We start from the raw sequence: 19,018 nt of genomic DNA, 5'->3' as shown, positions 1-19,018 counted from the left end.
TGTTTCACAAGTTTGAGATATTTCTTTGGCTTGGGCTGTTTATATACTACTTTGGGAATCTTGTATACTTTGGTAGCATTGCTGTATGGAAATTTTAAAGGGTTGTGTTGTGTATGTTTGTCCTTTCTGAGTTCTCCCTAGTGAGAATATCACATGAGTTTTGTTTTCTATTTATGTATGGTTAATTATATCCTGGGGCATGCTGAGCTTCACTGAGTTCAATTCTAGCTACCTCTGTTTTGTTTTGGTGGAGTTTGTTGTTTTTATTTTTGTTTTTGTTTTGTAATGCAGCATTGTCGTAGGTGGGGTTTCTATTGCTGTTATAAAACACCATAACCAAAAACAAACTTGAGGAGGAAATGATTTATTTCAGCTTCCAGTCCATCACTGAGGGAAGTTAGTGCAGGAACTTGAGATGGGGACTAATGCAGAGACCATGAAGGAACACTGCGTACTAGCTTGCTCCTCATCTCATGGCTTGCTTTCTCAGCTTGCTTTTATACCATCCAGAGCCACCTGCCCAGGGGTGGCAACAGCCTCAGTGAGTGGGGCCTTCCTACATCAAGCACTAATTAAGAAAATGTCCCACAGACTTATTAACCCACAGGTCCGTCAGGTAAGGGCATTTTCTCAGTTGAGGCTCCGTCTTCCAAATGACTGGTAACTTGTATCAGTTTAACTAAAAAAGGTAGAGGAGGAAGAGGGAAGGAAAAACATGATAAGCATTTACTGACAACTAGAATTAGAGGGCCTGCTCTATATGTTTACTATAGTAGATACCTTACTGGGTCATGAATGGACACATTCTTTTAAGATACTTTTGCCTCTAGACTCTAGCATACCAACTTCCACACATTTTAAATCTGTACTATGCACTATGGCATTCACTAAAGTTTAACATGTGGCTTTTGAATATTTGAAACATGGCTATTTCAAATTTAGGTGTGCTGTTATAATGAGTGTACTGAAAATCTACAGAATGATAGGAAATACTAAAATGATTTTGGTTTTGTCATTTTTGTTCATTGTTTTTGTTTTAGGTGAGGTCTTACTTTGTAGATCTGACTGGCTTCCAACTCTATATAGACCAGGCTGGCCTCAAACTCACAGAGATCTGTCTCTGCCTCTCAGGTGCTAGAATTAAAGGTGTGAACCACCATGCCTGGCTTGATAGCTTTTTAAAAAAGATTTGTTTGAAGGTTTTCTTGTTTTTGTTTTTAACGTATATGAGTGTTTTTCCTACATGTACATCTGTGCACCATCTGTGTGTCTGATGTCTGTCGAGGCCAGAAAAAGGCAGCAGATCCTCTGGAGCTGGAGTTAAAATGGTTGTGAGCATCCCTCTGCAAGAGCAGCCCATGCTCCGAACCACTGAACCATCTCTCTAGCCCCTCATTTGCTCTTTTTTTAATAGAAAATTGAGGCTGGTGGTGGAGACAGGGATGGCACACTGTTATTTCTTTCAGAGTTATGTGGTTACTCTTTCTCTTAAAGTAGGACTCATAGCTTTGGCTCTAAATTGTTTATCATTAATTTGTTAAAATGCTAAGCTAGTTTACTAAAAAAAAAAAAAAAACAAAACAAATTAAGGATTAATGAGTAGTAGGTTAACCATTCTCTTGATTCTAGATACTAATGGAAGTGACTAGTTTTCCAAACCCATTTACAGGAGGCCATCTTCTAACTCAGTTCTCTTCTCAGGCACTACAGACTCGACGTCCAACAACAACACGGCCACGGTGATTTCCACAGCACCCCCTGCTTCCTCAGCAGTCACATCCCCTTCCTTGAGTCCCTCTCCCTCTGCCTCGGCCTCCACCTCAGAGGCCTCCAGTGCCAGTGAGACCAACACGACACAGACCACCTCCACGCCTCTTCCCTCCCCTCTCGGAGCCAGCCAGGTGATGGTGACCACGCCCGGCTTACAGACAGCAGCCGCCGCTCTCCAAGGAGCGGCACAGTTGCCAGCAAACGCCAGTCTTGCTGCTATGGCTGCTGCTGCGGGACTCAGCCCAGGCCTCATGGCACCCTCACAGTTTGCTGCTGGGTAAGGAGCTTTCCCATTCCGTTTGCATCCAGAACAGAACTAGGATCTCATTCCTGCAGCTCCCGGGGAAAATTTGTTATCGCTGTCTTAGGTGGAAAGTATATCTGAGATGGGTTTGCACTTAAGTTTCTAAGTAGCCACATTGTCATTTCCACATGATGACACAGAACTGAGTCACTGAGTAACTCAGTGAGAGAACCAGGAAAATGCTCAGAATTCATCATTATTAAGCTTTCTTCAGTCAAGTATATTTATCTACTTTTTAATTCCCCCAAAACAGGTAAAACTTGGAATAAAGTGATATCTGATTTTATGTGTTTTTCAGTTTTTCTCTGATAATTTCATACATGTATGCAATGTATTTTGGTCATATCCATCCCCAACTCCTCCCAAACTGCCCTGAACTCACCCCCACCCACACGTACGACTTCATTTTTCATGTTTTTTGTTGTTGTTTTGTTTTTTTTCTTCAAGTAGCCAGTCTAGTTAGTTAGTGCTGCCTGTGTATATGTGACTGTAGACCTGCCCACTGGGACACGAGTGACCCACCAGTGAGCTCTCAACTGCCAATAGCTCTTCAGCTAGGGGCGGAATAAGAGCCCTTGCCCTGTCTATACCAGAATGTGTCTGGCTTGATCTTGTTCAGAGAACCTACTCTGCATTCAATGAGTGCAAATTTCATGTCCGGGTCTACAAGACATCAGTTCACAAAACTCCCAGCCTCCAACTCTTACATCTTTTCTACTGAGGAACATTTTCATTAATGTTCCCTAAGTCTTGATGTTAGGGAGATACGGTTGATAGTGATGTCCTATTTAGGGCTGCATACCCAACAGTTGTTTATTCTTATCAGTTTGACCAGTTGACTGCATTAATTATTATCCACTGCAGTAAGAGTTGAGAGCATCATACATCTGGGTATTAACATAAGTTCTTAGAGAGCAGTTCGCCATAACCATTTAACAAAACAATAGTCAGTATCTGCCCCTGCCCTACTCTTGGCCCATGAGCTCCCCATCCAATGGGCTTTTGACTACATTTACAGTACCAGGCAGGAACTTCCTGCTATGAATAGGCCTCAGATCAAACCAGAAACCAGTTGTTTACCACTAGAGCAGTCATCCCACTGTTCCACCAATGCCACATCTTGCCTGATTGGTTAGTATTGCAACATACAGGGTCTAGTATTGCGTAAGAGTGTTGATGCTTTTTCTCTCCCAGGTGCCTGTATAGCACCTCTGGCACTGGGAAAGTTAGCCGCAGTTCCAGATTTTCTATGTCCTGTAACTGAAGTGCATTTGTCTTCAGTAATCAGATATAGCATCTAGTTATGATGTACCCCCAAGATCAGTGGCAATAGCCTGTAATGAGTTGGGTTTTTTGTTGGTTTTTATTTCTAGGGGGTTGGCCTTTATAGCTTTCCAAACCAATAACTTGTTATAAATGTAATGTTTATTCTCCTGATGTAGTTGCCATCTTCAAGGCTTACTGCCTCTGTCTGCTAAGCTAGGCCTAGTCCTGGAACCTTCCAGCAGTCACACAAGCTAATCTAGGCCTAGAATGTGGTCAGCCTCCGAGACTCACCACTGACTGCGCTTACACTTTCTAGATCTTTCTGAGCTCTGTTGGCTGGTCTGTTGGCCAGCTGTTCTGGCTCAAGCTCCTCTCCACGTGGACTAAGTCAGTCTGGCTTCTCCAGACTCTGACTCTTGCCCACACTACCCCTAGCGATCTGTTCTAATCTTGTAGCTCCTCATTCAATGGCTGATCTTGCCTTTCCTTGTATCTAGCTTGTTCTCTCAATGCAGCTTGTCTCTGTACAAGGGTCCCAGTAGAACTGCCTCCCACCTCTCTCTTCTCTCACCCCCACCCTGTGCTGCTCTCTAAAGTAGCTTCCCTTTCCCTTCTTCTCGTGAGAGTTGGGCATATTCTATTCTGTCAGATCTTTCTCTGATTCATCTCTTTTTCTGCCACTCAATTAGACATCACTTTTGAACATAGGTGCTTCCTTCTACAAACTAACTTTATTCTCATTGTTTGGAATTAAAGGTGCGTACTAAGGGCTGAGCCACACCACAACTAGAGAAAGTTTTTTTTTCAGTAAATAATATAATCTGGGGGTTCGGAGTGTGATCAAATACCCTGCGGCAACTTGGACATATGTACCCATGGGTAGCACTGAGATTTTTATTCAGTATTCTGTACCTTCTGGGAATAATAGTGTCTACCCATCTGGGCACTCTGTTCAAACTCCTTTTCTTATTTTTTTATTATGGGTTTTAATTAGCTTACACATAGAAGGTTTCCACAGGCTTTTTCATACATTATTAGTTTTTGTTGACCTACCTTCCTTCTCTGCTTCCATCCCTCACTGCTGTCTCTGCTTAAACCTTTAAATATCCCCGTTATTCCCTCCTCTTGTCGTCCCAATACATTCTACTATGTCCCTACCCCATTAAGACCTCTGTCCTCCTCTCAAGGACCCATCCATGTTTTCTGATGAAAGTGCAGATGCTCCAAGTTAAACATAAAAGACTCAAAGCTAGGAGTCACTGTGAAGGAGACTTGCAGCCTTTGTAATTGTGGGCCCAGGTTAGTCACTTAGTGTAATGTTTTCCACTTCTATCCATGTATCTGCAGACTTCTTTACAGCTGAGTAAATCCCATTGTGTGTTTGTATCAGTCTCATCTGTCCATCAGTCAATGTTAATTTCGTTTTTCCTAGCTATTGGGAATAGAGCAGCAATGAATGTTGTGTGGTGATTTTATATCTTTACTGTCAAATGTAAGGATTATCCCTTCAAGTTTTTTCTTTTAGAAAAGAAATGAAGCAATTCAAAGAAAAGTCAGAATGATTCGAGTTTCATATTTTATGCAGAGCATAACCTTGTTGTACAAGAAAGCAGTAACTGGGAAGCACTAACTGAACCATATAAAATGATACAGAAAGTGACAAGGATCCTATACATTTCCTAAGTTGAGGTTTTCTATTTTATCAGTTTGGGTATGTCAGATTGATGTCTGTTGACATGGCAGTAGAGTGACTCCTCTTTTGCACTTACAGAGGTGCCTTACTCAGTCTCAGTCCGGGGACTCTGGGCAGTGCTCTCAGCCCAGCCCTAATGAGCAACAGTACACTGGCAACGATTCAAGGTCAGCAGCACATTTGTCTTGCTTGGTGCACCTGAGGGTATTGGAGGCAGGGGGCGGAGGGGGGCAGCTAGAGGAAGCTTCCTGCTTTGCTAAAGATAAAGGTGAAGAGGAGAGTTGAATGCTGATTAAGCTGTTCTTGGGGGTCAAGAAGATATTCCTGTAAAAAAGTTTTGTAGAAGAGCATACGGGTTAGTTTGTGAGAACAGCAAATGCATAGTTTGGTATATATATCCAAGAAATCTAAACTTTATTATGTGATTAGAGTTGGAAGTAGATTTATTTTCCTCCTGATGTTAACCTATCTCAAGGCTAGCTTCTTCAAGTAAAACTGCCCAGTTCCATCCCCACTAAGAGCCAAGTGTTCGGCCTATAGAAGTAAAACACAACGTTTTAAAATCATGCCCTTTTCTTTATTTGGTGATGTGTGAATGTTCTCTTGATTAAAGGCTTCTCAAAGATAGCTTTCATCTTATATGAAATTTATTCTCAAATTTGTCAAATAATGTCAGTTGAGTTGATAAAACTAAACATATTTTTAATTCTTCAATCACTAAAAGTAGTCTTCTTGAATGGAGGTAGTTTTAAGTAAACTCCATTGAAAGGATAATATTATTGGATTTAACAAATACTTGTAAGTAAATGTCAAAAACTTGACACTTAAAAGATAGAAATATGACTGACTGGTCTGCAACTCTCATGATTCCTCCCTGTTGATTTGTCCTACTCATATCATTAAGTTGACTTTCAACTCTTTGCATCAGACGTATAAACTTGAGCTGATGTCAGTACAGCATCACAGTGGAGGGGAGAGTCAGCAAAGAGGCACACTCTGCTACTGAGTAGGAGTTAGCTGGTGTGTTATCTGTGTTATCTGGCTTCTCCAGGATGAAATTTAATGTTCTTCCTGTTCTGGGCTCTTTGTCTATAGCTCTTGCTTCTAGTGGCTCTCTTCCAATAACGTCTCTGGATGCAACTGGGAACCTGGTATTTGCCAATGCAGGAGGAGCCCCGAACATCGTGACTGCACCTCTGTTCCTGAACCCTCAGAACCTCTCTCTGCTCACCAGCAACCCAGTAAGCTTGGTTTCTGCCGCTGCAGCCTCCACAGGGAACTCTGCACCTACAGCCAGCCTTCATGCCTCCTCCACCTCAACTGAGTCCATCCAGAGCTCTCTGTTCACAGTCGCCTCTGCCAGTGGGCCTGCTTCCACCACCACAGCTGCCTCCAAGGCACAGTGAGCTGAGTGCAGAGCTGGGTTGCCACAGGCTTTCCTCACTACAGGGTGATAGGCTGGCTACCAGCTGCTTAAGAAAATGACACCTGTCATTGGCTTCCTCCCACCATGTTGTGAGGAGGAAGAAGACATGGAGAGAAGAAAAAATTACACATACCAGAAAAAGGAAAGAATGGAGACAGGACAGCATTTGCCTAATTTTATAATAAAACAATGTCTTTTCAGGATTGCTTCATGGATTGGAGAACTTTCTAACCAAAAATTTTAAAAGAAAAAAAAAAAAAAAGAAACAAAAACAGACAGACAAAACTAAGTGAAAGGCCTACTTACCATGTCCAGCAGTCATGACGACAAGCTAAGGTGGGTCACCAGTTCCAGGAGAGGAAGGGGTCTTTTTCTTTTTCTTTCTTTCTTTTATGTTATTGTTTTGGTTTGGTTTTTTTGGTTTTTTTTTTTCTTTTAAAAAAAAAATCATTTTTATAGGTCTGTTGTACAGACCATTAAGTCATAACAAGGTGTTTATAATCATATCAATTGTGTTGGGGGTTCCTTTCTTAACTGGTACAATTTAGGCAGGCCTGTATTACTGTATCTCTGATATTGTTTGTTTATACATATATATATATATATATATCTATATATATATATTGAACATGTTTATCTCTTGCTCCTGGATCCTGTTTCAGTGAGCGCCCACACTGTGGGGAGGGAGGGTTTGGGATCAAGGGAGACTTAGGTCCTTAACTCCTGGGAATGTTCGTGCTGGTTTCCTTATCCTTGGTGACTCTTACAGAGGTGCTAGAAAACGATTTTCTTTTGCCACTTATGCAAGAGGCTTGGTGCAGAAGCTGAAGGCAGTGTGTGCAAACACTTCTGCCTTACACACGCCCCTCCCCATCAGGCGGTGCCTTTGGAGCACTTGTGTGTAGGAAGGAATTCCTGCTGAGCCGTGGCTCTCACTCACCCCGAATCATTGAGCAGCCTGAGGCCCAGACCCTGTGGTGCAACAGTGACGCTTCCTTCTACTTCCCATGGGAACAGCTGTGCCTGTTGCAGGGCAGGGTTTGGTTCCGAAGAGCAAAGACTACTGCAGACACCTGACTTGGTGGCTCTCCTGATTTCTTATCTCTTAAAAAAATGCTCCTACTGTTAGTGTTTGTTTGTTTGCTTGTTTGTTTTTTCATTTTATGAAAAATTTTCATCCAAACTTCCTTTTATTTACTTGGTCAGAATCGAATTGGCATACTGAAGTTGTGCGACAGTTCTCTCCCTTGTTTTCTAAAGCAATTCTGTTGAACTGTTTTCTACTAACGAGGTATCCCAGAGAGGTCAGTATGAAGAGCCTGAGCGAGTGTACCACCGTTCTCTAGAGAGTCACAGACTTCCTGTCCACTGAGTGGGTCACAAGTTTCTCCAAGCCTGAGAGTCTCCTCAGTCCCCTGACTGACAGAGGCCCTTTCCTGGCTGGGCAAGGGATCTGTGGAACTTCAGAGAGATGCTGAGCAAGAACTTCTCAGCCTCAAGTGTCTCTTGGTTGGTTAGGCCCCTGCTAAGTAGATCTGATGACGACATGCATCTCCTATTTGATGTAAAAAGTGATTTCCTCCTGTAATTGCTTTCAGGGTGTTTCTAGACTACATAAATGAGCCCATTGAAAAGGAAGAACTTGTGAAAATGGATGAAGATGGATGAGGGCAATTTAGAGACTAAATTCCCCCATTTGTCAATATCCTATTATTATACTATCTGTACCAGAATTTTTACAAATGACGGAATCACTGCAGTGAAGCTCTGAGTTGCCCTTACTGGAGTTAAAGGTTCCCATTTGGCGTCTGAGGGCACTTGCTTCAGTTCCTGGTGGTCTGCACTTTGAGCTGGGAGTGACTCTCCTTCTGATTGCTTTGCTTTGCCGCAGGAAACTGTGCATTTGTTTCTCTGCAGAGAAAAAGTTCAGCGAGGCAGTAGCAGACACAGATGTGTACCTTTTTTGTTGTTGTTTCTCAGTTGGGAGAAGGTCATACTAATATTAAAGGTCAAAAACATTTTGATCCCTTTAATTTTTTTTAGTTCCTTTTGGTTATTTCCCAGAGTATTTAATTTTCACCCCTGAATAATTTCTTTTACCTTTAACTTTTCCTAAAATCCCTCCAAAAATCAGTGAACTGCAAGCAGGGAAACTCACAGATGCTCATCCACCTATTTTGTATGGTGTGGGTGTTTTGTTTGTTTTGTTTTGTTTTTTAAACTAAGCTTGAACCAAAGTCAATTCTTAGCAAGCTGCTGTACTAATGGACTAATGGTTATAATGTGCAGTTCAAACACAGTGAGGAGATAGATGCTACTGACAATTCTTACTCATTTTTCTTGATTAATTTTATGTGAAAGTTGCTGCTTGTTTTTATCTTTTATGTTGGTAAATTGTAATATCCTCTGGGCAGACATTACCTTGATTTTAGCTAGTTTGTTTAAGTCAGTGTGTAAATAGGATGGCGTGCCAGTTACTACTTCTCCCCTCCCCACCAGCCTTTCTCTCTTGTTAATTTAATGTTTTCTCTTGACTTAACACTCTAATCTTAGTCTGCATGTGGTTTTAGGCCTGTCAATACTGTTTCTGCCCTAGCAGAGAGTCCCTCCCTTGGGAGTGAGGAGGTTAGGAAGAATTCAGGGAGAGAAATGCTGATTACCTACCAGACAGATTAGCAGTTATAGCATTAATTTCCAGAATTGCTACCAAAGGAAGTAGAGAGTCCCAAGAGGCTCTGGCCCGGGGACTAAGGAGGACAGAGGGACTGTTTTGTCATACGTGGTTAAAAGGATCTTTTTCCCAAATAAGAGTCCCCTACAGACTTTGATTTTAAAAATGATACTAAGTTTTATGTTTTTGTCAATCCTTCCTCTGTAGTCTCTAGTGGGTTTGAGAAAGGATTGCTGCCTTTTTATGTAGTTAATTTTTTGAGGATAGACTTTAAAACCAGCATAAATACTGTATTGAGAAGAAAAGGATCTTTAGATAAAGATAACTTTAATTTTTTCCTACCCTTTTTCATGTGTTTAAAATTAAATTGTAAAATGAAAGGTACTTTATACATATGTATACATGAAACACTACTAAAGTTTTCTGGTGGGTGTTCAGGCTAAAATACCTTCCGTGACCATCCCTAAATGGTCGTTAACCTACTATACACAAACCCTTGGGTAGTTTTTACTTGATACCATTTTTTTTAATGATCTCAAATGCTTTTTAAACTGACAACTGTCTTCTAAGGTAAAGTACTCAGACTTAAAGGTTCAGCTGCCTTTTATGAAAGAATGTAGAAACCAAAGAGGTTATTTGACTAAAAGACACATACAGTTGAGTTTCTACAGTTCCTGAGTAAACAGGTTGTTAAACCTGTTAGTTCATTCTCCTTTTCTTCCCCTTGATATTTATGCTTGCTTTATTTCATCCCTAAATTTAGTTAACACATAGTAAGCCAAAGACTAATTCTAAATACATTTAGGGGATACTATATTTGCCTGTGATAATGGGCCCTCCCTGGAGAGTAGTGAATGTAATTGTTTAATCCTGTTTAAGCAATGCAGTTTGGCATAAACTTTATTTATTTCCTGTGTAAATCTAAATGACAACAGAAAAATCTATAAGGTTTCTCACAAGAGCAGTCTTACTGTTGTAGGAATAGTAAGTGCTCTGTTACCTTGAATGTCTCTGAAGCCCTATAGGCAGCTCCATAAAATGAGGAAACATTATTCCTAGCCATTTGCTTCCTTAATGTGTTGTCAGAAAGGTCAGCCCCGTCCTGTGTCTGTAACTTGTTACTCCAAAATGGAACCAAAGGAATCCGGCTTTCAGCTTGTGGAGGACCAGCCTGTTTATATTCTCATAAGCTTTATTAGAAATTGTTAAAGGGATATCAGTGAAAAGGTTTTAGGTGTGATCATCTTGCCAACATGTTCTATATCATCATCCATTTGTTTTAGGGAAAAAGCACAATTATACCTCTCTAATATTATTGTGTCTATTATCTATTCTTCAATTATTTGAAAAATAGGGGAAATAATCTCTTCACTATCCAGAAGCACAGGTTTTTGCTTGACAATATTTCAGTTCAGCTCAGTCATTATTAACATTTAACTTGCTGGAAATGCCAGGTACATTTATAAATATAGGGATGTTATGTAAGGAAAAAATACTATAGTTCCTAGTCTGAAGTTCTTCTTAAGCCATGTCATCCTCACAAATCTTTCTTGACCAAAACAAAGAGACATCTATTTTCTGTTCTTCCCCAAGAGGGGAGAAATGCTGCCCTAGTGTGCAGGAGACAGTGTCCTGCTGGCAGCCTGGGTTGGCCCTGGCCCTGAGGAACTCACGGACCAGTCTATAACCTGAGCATGTGGTGAGGCAGAAAGAAGGGCCTCAGCAGCTCAGCAAGAGAGCTTGAGCAGAAACTTTACGTTGGCTTCTGAAGCTGATGAACATAAAGTGTACTTATTCCTCAAACTCTATTAGAACTGTAAACATTTAAGACTACCAGTACTAATGTAAGGAAAATACTTAAAAGACCTGAAACCCATAGTTATACAAGTGGGCAGAAATTGATGTAGTAATTTATTTATAACTGTTATGAGTTCACTTTCATTTGTGGATATGAACAGTATTTACCATGTTATATTGTCCATATAAAGAGATCCATGACTATTTTGAAGTCATTTTCAGATACTTGTAAAAATAAGACTTCCCTAATATTTTGATTTTGAAGAAGAAAAGCAATTCTTCTTTGCCATTCCTCTGAGAATAAAACACTGTTCCACAGGTTTGCATGGATTGCACACACAAGCATAAATAGAAAAGGCGGAAATAAGGTCCTTTGATTATTAAAGGTTGATGGAATAATCTTTGCCTCATCCTCTAATTCACCAATGGAAAGTAAGTGTAAGGTTCTAGCAGGGTGGTCAGGAAACCTCTTCCTCAGCATTCGTCCAGTTCATACCCGGTGTATGGTAGGATTTGTGAACTGGGTTTCTTCCAACCATCATTCTCTTCATGAACCAATTCCTTAGTTTGACCCTTCTGCTCTTGGCCTTTGCTGGAAGCAGTAAACTTGAGTATATCACGTGTCGATTCAGTGATCTGGATCTCTCTGTCTCTTTTCCTTCTCTTATTCATTTGAGTGGTGGTACCTTATTCTGTGAGAATAATGCTCATGGGGAACAGCTTCTGGCACCTTCATAAAATACCTCAGCATAGCTTAGCATTGTTACAGAACTGGTTTTAGACTGAAAAACCAAATAAGTATAAGAAAAAATCTTTATAAATAGTGGAAATAATTCTAGCTGTAGTATTTAGTTGAACTAATGTTTATTATGATTGTTAAACATGATTGATGCTGTATGTATTTGGGGTCCTGTTTATAGAGTTAGGGAGGGTTGGGTTGGGAGAAAGGAGAAATTGATTATGTTAGAAGGAAAATATTGCTTGTGTGTATTTGTTTTTCTTTATATCTGTCTTGCCAAAGGAAACTTGATATTCCCTATGAATGGGTTGGGGGTTTGAGGCCTCTCTGTGATCTGATATGCAGCACAGTATGCAGAACCATGCAGGTGATGTGTGGGGTGTCCAGTGGGTTCAGGATGCCCAGGCACAGGTTACAACCCTCCCTGTCTGTGGCTGTCATGCCCTTGCCCCAAGACCTGCCAGGCTCTCCTGACGATCCATTACCTCTGTGCATAGCTAAAGCTTAGGCAAAGGAAGAGTGTGCACGTGTCCAGGTGTGCAGATGAAAAGACAGATATGAACGTGAACCCGAGGAATGGAGCGGTGAGTGATGTATCTTGAGCTCGGAAAATTAACATGAAATGAGTCATCTTTTGTCATGTTAGTGATTGCTGTGCTAGTAGTAGCCCAACATTTTTAAAACTTTATTTCCTTTTCTTATACCAAGGATAATTTTGTCTAGACCAAAACACAAAAGAAAACCAAGCCAAGAAGTTGAAAGCTAACACAAGTCAAAAGCTAACCCTACCCTGTACTAAGGTGGGGCATTTAAGGACTGGGTGATGAGATGGAAGAAGAGTTGTTCTTCCTTTTGGGAAATGTGAATAAGAAATTATGTTGGTTTAGGAAAAAATTAAAAACCTTTCTGCCCTTGTTCTGTCTGGGACAGACTTTCTTAGCTCCCTGAGTTCTAATGTAAACTATATCTCAAGAACTAATTTTTTATCTCACAGAACTTGAGTGGGATTTGATTTTGATACCAAAGACAACTGCTAAACCATTGCTTCTCAAGTTTTCCAGACACTCAAAGGCCATAGAGCAAACACTGAGGTTGGAAAGCTTCGTCTCGTCTCTGTTCTCCCCATCGGCCTCACCCCTTCCTCACTTTTGGAAGATGTCTTTTTGGTTACTCTAGCTTTGGGAAGAGATTGGTTTTGTTCCTCCCTGCTGCTCGGTTGAGATTGGTAGAGTTTGCTCAGCATAACACTGATACTCTGACTGAGAAAGAAACTTGGAGTGCAAAAAATAGTAGTAGAACTTTTACTTACCTTTATCTAGTTCATACAAATAAAACTAGGCCATCCAACCTGTTGGAGTACCAGTCAGGATTTAGTTAGGAAGAGCAGACTACAGCCGAATGACATCTCCTTCCTCTCCTGTAGAGCTGTTTTTGCTGCACAGTGTGTTAGGATACGGCTGCTGGGAGGCTAAGAGGCTTCTTATGTCGGCAGGCTTTAGATAAACAGACAGTGAGAGAGGAAAGACCAACAACCATGATCAGGTTGCTAAATTTCATGAAAGCTTTACTTGTTATCATTCTGACATTATGTAAGTAGTGTTAGTGCTGTGTGGTTTTTTCTAAGCGTTAGGTAGGTTTGTATGGTATAGGGATATTGAAGATAAGAGCACGGAAACAAATGCTGTGAGAAGCAGTGTGTGGGTCGTGAACACCATTTCAGCTGTGAAAGGGACGCTCCCAGGTTCAGGGAGGGAAACAGTTTGTGATCTTTCTGCATCCCTCAGTCTGCCCACGCTGCACAGAGCTCTACCACCCTTGCCACGTCCTGGTTCAAATCCAGAACCCTGTCAGAAAGTTAAGAAACTTTCCAAACTAATGTACCGGAGGAGGGAGGAGCTGAGGTCCGCTGCAAAGTTGTTCATCACTGCAACAGCCACAACCTCACAAAAGCAGCTAGAAGCTTCTTTGCTAAATTGGCAATGCTATTGATCACTACATCCCAAGGTCTGCAGGCAGCTGGTGACAGTGCAGTTCCAACAGTGCAGCATCTGCATGGGAGATCTTTATGTGATCTTGTTAGAGAAAAAGTAGACAGCCAATGCCCATCCATCCCAGAGAGTGTCTAAGAACTACAGGAGGAAACAAAATGTTCTCACACGGGTGTGACAGTGTCTCTGAGGAGCACTGTGATAGGCTGGGTGGGTTCCATTCCTACATGAGTCTGCAGAAGGCACGTGTTGTTTGTAAGAGTGACATGAACTAGTTAGTGCTAGCCTGGTTAGATTTAAAGTTGCAAACTGTGGGAGTGGGGGTAGTGTGTTCAACAAGACTGACCATATTACAACATTGACTTTCTACAATATAGATGGTAAATGGTGAGAGGAAGACTTCTTCCCACTGCTTACCTCTGCTTCCATGGGAATGTGTGCATTACTCAGTCCACAGGAGGGCTCACTGAGGGAAGTGTCCTGCCCCTAGAGTGGCCCTCAGCCATTGCTCTCCTCTGTGGTAGTGAAGGCTAGGTGAGTAAGAGTGGGGGTTTCTGCCCACCACCTGTCCAGGAGCTGTCGTATACCTCATTTCTAACTCTAACTCGCTTTAACTTCCTCTCAACCCTACAGAGTTGCCAAGTCTGCCCTCCCTCTTCTCAGCAACATTAAACTCTGGCCTATAGCATCATAAGACCTGTCGCCTGGGGTGGGACTGTCCCGCCCCACCCCACCCCAAAGCCTCTGAATGTCTCTGCTTTTAAGCTACTAGAAACTGAGGGCAAATTGCAATCTCCTGTTTGTCTTTGTTGCTAGGGGTCCTCACAGGTTTTTTACCATGTCCCCACCACCTTGCCTTCAAGGATGGCCAGCTCTCCTCTCCCCATCCACCCTGTATTTCAAAGTGCTGGATAGACAGCAGCTTCTGTCCTTGCTTTTCCAAGTGGTCTCAAGGCTGACCTTTCCCTTCTGAAGCCTTGGGGCTCTGCTCATTGCCAGGACTTGGTAGAAAGGACACGAAGGTTCATTTAAGCTGACCTAAGCTACACATTTCACTTGTTTCCCGTGTGACATGACCAAAAAGAATTCCAAATATTTAAGTTTATTATTAATATATTATAATAATAGTTATTATTATTTGACAATCTTATATCCGACGGGCTTTCTGGAAGCTGCTTCTCCGGCCCTTTCAACGTTTTCTTTGAATGTAGTTCTTAACTTGCAATTTCCACCCCCAAAGTTGGAGGGGGGGAAAGCTCAGCCAGGTCAGGTCATAATACTGCTGCTATAAGCCAGGGGAGGGTGGTTTCTTTGATTTGTTTTGTTTTTCCATTTCCAGCCAAAACCAAAGATTTCTTAATGATTGTATAAACTCAAAACAAACAAAAAAACCAAAGAAAAGGGAAGTCTTCGGCCCCAATGCAGTCTGTGGCGTCCTGGCACTTGGAGGCATGCCAAAGGGTAGGTGGGGACACCTGGCCAGCTCAGAGGGGCAGGCAAGTCTTTTCTAAGTTGAGAGATTCATTCAGATGCATGCCCAGGAGTTTTGGCCCTTGCTCACTTCTGAGTAGAGCATGCATGAAAGAAATTGGAACATCAGATTTTTCAAAAGTCCCATCCTCACCACAACTCATGTGACAGCAGCCAGGGTCATCACCAGAGCTGAGCACAGGGCCTTAGAGCTGGGAGCTGCTACTGGGTGGCCATGGACTCCACAGAGTGGGGATGCTGAAGACGCTGGCACAGGATTGGCTACTCTGCTGGGTGCTTTCACCTTTGGGGCGGGCTCTTAACCCAAGGGTCCTTGTGAGTTCTGAACCTTCTCTCTCTCTTCTGTTCCCGAACTGCACTGCTTGGAAGTGGCTGTCCTGTTTGTGAGGAAACATGCAGAACAATTGTCAAACTTTTTTTTAATCTTGTTTCTAGTTTTGTTTCCTTTTGCAGCACCACTGTGCAACTATGCATTGTATTTCATAACCTTTGTGCTAGGTAGACGCCTGTGACTTTTTAACTTGGGGGTGGGTGGGTTGCGGGTTGCAAATGAAGGAAATTTTTACATGGATCTTTTTAATCTCAGTTGATTGGGGGAGGGGGGTTTTGGTTCTAGGGTCATACAAGCTCTATCCCAAAGCAAAATCCAAATGTTAATAATACTAGCCTGATGCAGATACCAAAGACAATTTCTTTCCTGCAGAACCTTAGACTTGTGTACTAAGTACGATTATCCGGCACTTGCATTAGTCTAACCTCAGTAATTCCAAAGCTTAGATGTATATTTTGGTATATTTCCAGGATATTAAAAAAAATGTCGTTTAACTTCTTGTTTGTTTCAGTGTAATGCTCTTAAAGTCATCGCATGAAATAACTGCGCTGTCCTATTCTTGGTAGTTTGAAATAATAGTATTTTTGTATGTTTTGGGTGTGTCTGTATGTATTAACATAACAGTTTTCACTGCCTAGGTGTTCATATAAAAGTGAGAGGTTCTGAGTGTACATACTATTAAATAACAATCTCTACCAGTGTCCACGGAGTGTCTGGAGGCACTGATGACTGCCCAGCTGGGATCTGGTTTTAAAGAGACGGTGATTGTGTTTTCTAAAGATGTTTGCTTCTGTCTTTAAATATCTTAACTTCCCCACTTGTTTTTTCCTACTTTTTTAATTACTATTGATTCAGGGGTGTTTTTCCACTGTTGTCAAGGGAGGAACACAAGGGAACTGGCACCTTGGCCTCCCAAAATATGTTATTTTATGTATTTTAAAATGTGAGTTTTGAGTTCTTCTTTGTGGAAACTTACAACATGATGTACATGATTCTTTCCGGAGTTGCCCAGCAGCTTTAATGAGGCAGCAGCAGCAGCCGTTCCTGGGTAGTTTATTGGGTGTCCTCTGACATTTCTCCTTAAGATGAATTTGCAGTCTGGGTGGCTATTGTGTAGCCTCACTGCCCCAGAACGTCTGTAGCCATTTCCCCTTCAATGGGGATATTTTATAAGATTCAGCTGATAGCTCGGAGCACTGGCCCTGTTATCTGTGCCCATGGGAAATGTGTTTTTCTTGATTTGGAAAACCTGAAACCCAAACACTTCTACTAACTGGGCATAGCAGATAGCTCCTGAGGCCTGGGGAAGTGGTGACTGTGAGAGGTGCTGTCTCTTTAAAAAAAAAAGTGCCCTTTTTGTGAGCCCCTCCGGGGATCACCAGAGGGCGGGGCTTGGGAGAGATTGTGTGGGCGCCAGTGAATCAGAGTGAAATGCTGGGTTTTATGTAGATGCATTTGTCTGCTGTAATTTTTTATATATATTAAACTTACTGTAACTGTACAGTTCCCATTTCTGTTGTAAAACATTAAACCATTTTCCAAGTGTTTTCACATTGTCTGTGTCTCTGTGAGGTCACTGCCTGGGCGTTCTGGTGCTCTCCACAAGCATTTGCACGGATATTTACACAGGCCTCCGAAACATTTCTCCCCACGGTTCTCCCTGGGAATCTCGGAGTCTGAGCAAGCACCTCTCCTGGCTTCCTTAGTGAGCGGTGGCCACTGTGTTTCCCTTCTCTAGACCCGCCACTGGATTTAGTGGAACCCTGAGTTGAGTAGCAATAGTCTCCTTCAGAGCTGACTGCTTTGTATGGTCAAACACAAAGGCCCTTGACTGATCCTGCAGTGTGTATGTGTGTCTGTCTGTCTGTCTGTCTGTCTGTCTGTCTCTGCTGGGATTGAACTTGACTCTCCAGGCTCAGTTGTTTGTCTGACAGGCCCAAGAACCTCCAGCATTTCTTACCAGGCCCTGAACCAAGAGTGGTGGAGTGGTGGGAGAGGATCCTCTGAAGGTGGCACATCTCAGATGGGCCCTTGGTCCTGCCGTGTACATAACTAAGCTCCTGCCTTCTAGACAGTTCAACATCTGGTGCTCTGATGTCATAAGGAAAGTAGAATCCTAGAATTTCCCACAGAGAGAAGTCATAAGCTTTTGAAGAGCTTTGGGAAGTGCCTCTGACAGGCATGTGCTAACAAAAGCCCATCTCAAAATGACAAAGTGTCAAAGCAAAAAGACCTATGGGCTCTCCCTTCTGCTCATAAGTTAAATGAAATTTTTCCTTTCCCTTCTAATATTTATGTCTTACATGTAAGTCTGTAGAGTTATTTTTTTAAGTAACGTCAAAAGTTTTAACATTCTCTTTGGTAAAGATAACGACACCTTCTTTCGTAAGAATGACTCTAGTAAGCAAACGCATGTTATCCCTCTGAAGAGGTAAGACTGGCCTCCTGGCCTCCTTTTAGAAAGTAGTGTTATCCCTCTGAAGAGGTAAGACTGGCCTCCTGGCCTCCTTTTAGAAAGTAGTGTTATCCCTCTGAAGAGGTAAGACTGGCCTCCTGGCCTCCTTTTAGAAAGTAGTGTTATCCCTCTGAAGAGGTAAGACTGGCCTCCTGGCCTCCTTTTAGAAAGTAGTGTTATCCCTCTGAAGAGGTAAGACTGGCCTCCTGGCCTCCTTTTAGAAAGTAGTGTTATCCCTCTGAAGAGGTAAGACTGGCCCTCCTGGCCTCCTTTTAGAAAGTAGTGTTATCCCTCTGAAGAGGTAAGACTGGCCTCCTGGCCTCCTTTTAGAAAGTAGTGTTATCCCTCTGAAGAGGTAAGACTGGCCTCCTGGCCTCCTTTTAGAAAGTAGTGTTATCCCTCTGAAGAGGTAAGACTGGCCTCCTGGCCTCCTTTTAGAAAGTAGTGTTATCCCTCTGAAGAGGTAAGACTGGCCTCCTGGCCTCCTTTTAGAAAGTAGTGTTATCCCTCTGAAGAGGTAAGACTGGCCTCCTGGCCTCCTTTTAGAAAGTAGTGTTATCCCTCTGAAGAGGTAAGACTGGCCTCCTGGCCTCCTTTTAGAAAGTAGTGTTATCCCTCTGAAGAGGTAAGACTGGCCTCCTGGCCTCCTTTTAGAAAGTAGTGTTATCCCTCTGAAGAGGTAAGACTGGCCTCCTGGCCTCCTTTTAGAAAGTAGTGTTATCCCTCTGAAGAGGTAAGACTGGCCTCCTGGCCTCCTTTTAGAAAGTAGTGTTATCCCTCTGAAGAGGTAAGACTGGCCTCCTGGCCTCCTTTTAGAAAGTAGTGTTATCCCTCTGAAGAGGTAAGACTGGCCTCCTGGCCTCCTTTTAGAAAGTAGCTCTATTCTAGCTGCTTCTCAGGCCTCATAGGAAGCAGAGGTCCCCACAGGATTGGTAAAGAGTCTCTCTGTAAAGAGCCTTCTCTCATTCCAAAGACCTGGGCTCTCTGCAAGAGCAACATGCACTCAACCACTGAGCTATCTCTCCAGCCTTTTTTTTTTTAAACATGTCTTTACATGTGTAACCATGAAATAAAACCATTTATGTTT

The 19,018-nt window shown here is 42.3% G+C and overlaps 2 protein-coding genes across 15 annotated transcripts in view; one reads left to right on the top strand and one right to left on the bottom strand.

Moving 5' to 3' along the window:
* Positions 1 to 17,027, top strand: part of Pou2f1 (POU domain, class 2, transcription factor 1) — a 137,600-nt gene extending 120,573 nt beyond the window's left edge. For 5 of the 11 annotated variants that reach the window (XM_030252286.1, XM_006496704.3, XM_030252287.1 and 2 more), the window contains 3 exons: positions 1,702 to 2,047; positions 5,112 to 5,200; positions 6,129 to 17,027. In XM_030252286.1, the coding sequence (XP_030108146.1) occupies positions 1,702 to 2,047; positions 5,112 to 5,200; positions 6,129 to 6,439 (746 nt within the window). In that variant the 3' untranslated portion in view covers positions 6,440 to 17,027. The remainder of the gene's footprint in view (positions 1 to 1,701; positions 2,048 to 5,111; positions 5,201 to 6,128) is intronic. The other 6 variants (NM_198932.3, NM_011137.3, NM_001368808.1 and 3 more) reach the window with 2 other exon arrangements.
* Cd247 (CD247 antigen) overlaps positions 11,024 to 19,018 on the bottom strand; it is a 91,202-nt gene continuing 83,207 nt past the window's right edge. The window contains exons 8-9 of one of the 4 annotated variants that reach the window (NR_103716.1): positions 15,279 to 15,522; positions 11,024 to 13,159 (exon numbers count right to left, since the gene is read on the bottom strand). Coding sequence is in view for 3 of the 4 variants with exons in the window: in NM_031162.4 (NP_112439.1) it covers positions 15,331 to 15,522 (192 nt within the window). In the remaining variant the exon portion in view is untranslated. Of the gene's footprint in view, positions 13,160 to 14,740; positions 15,523 to 19,018 lie in introns of those variants that run through there. The other 3 variants (NM_001113393.2, NM_001113392.2, NM_031162.4) reach the window with 3 other exon arrangements.

The sequence above is a fragment of the Mus musculus genome, chromosome 1 (genome assembly GCF_000001635.26).
Source record: "Mus musculus strain C57BL/6J chromosome 1, GRCm38.p6 C57BL/6J".
Classification (NCBI taxonomy): domain Eukaryota; kingdom Metazoa; phylum Chordata; class Mammalia; order Rodentia; family Muridae; genus Mus; species Mus musculus.
Note: the sequence above shows the minus strand (reverse complement) of the source record. Positions and strands in the feature narration are given on the sequence as shown.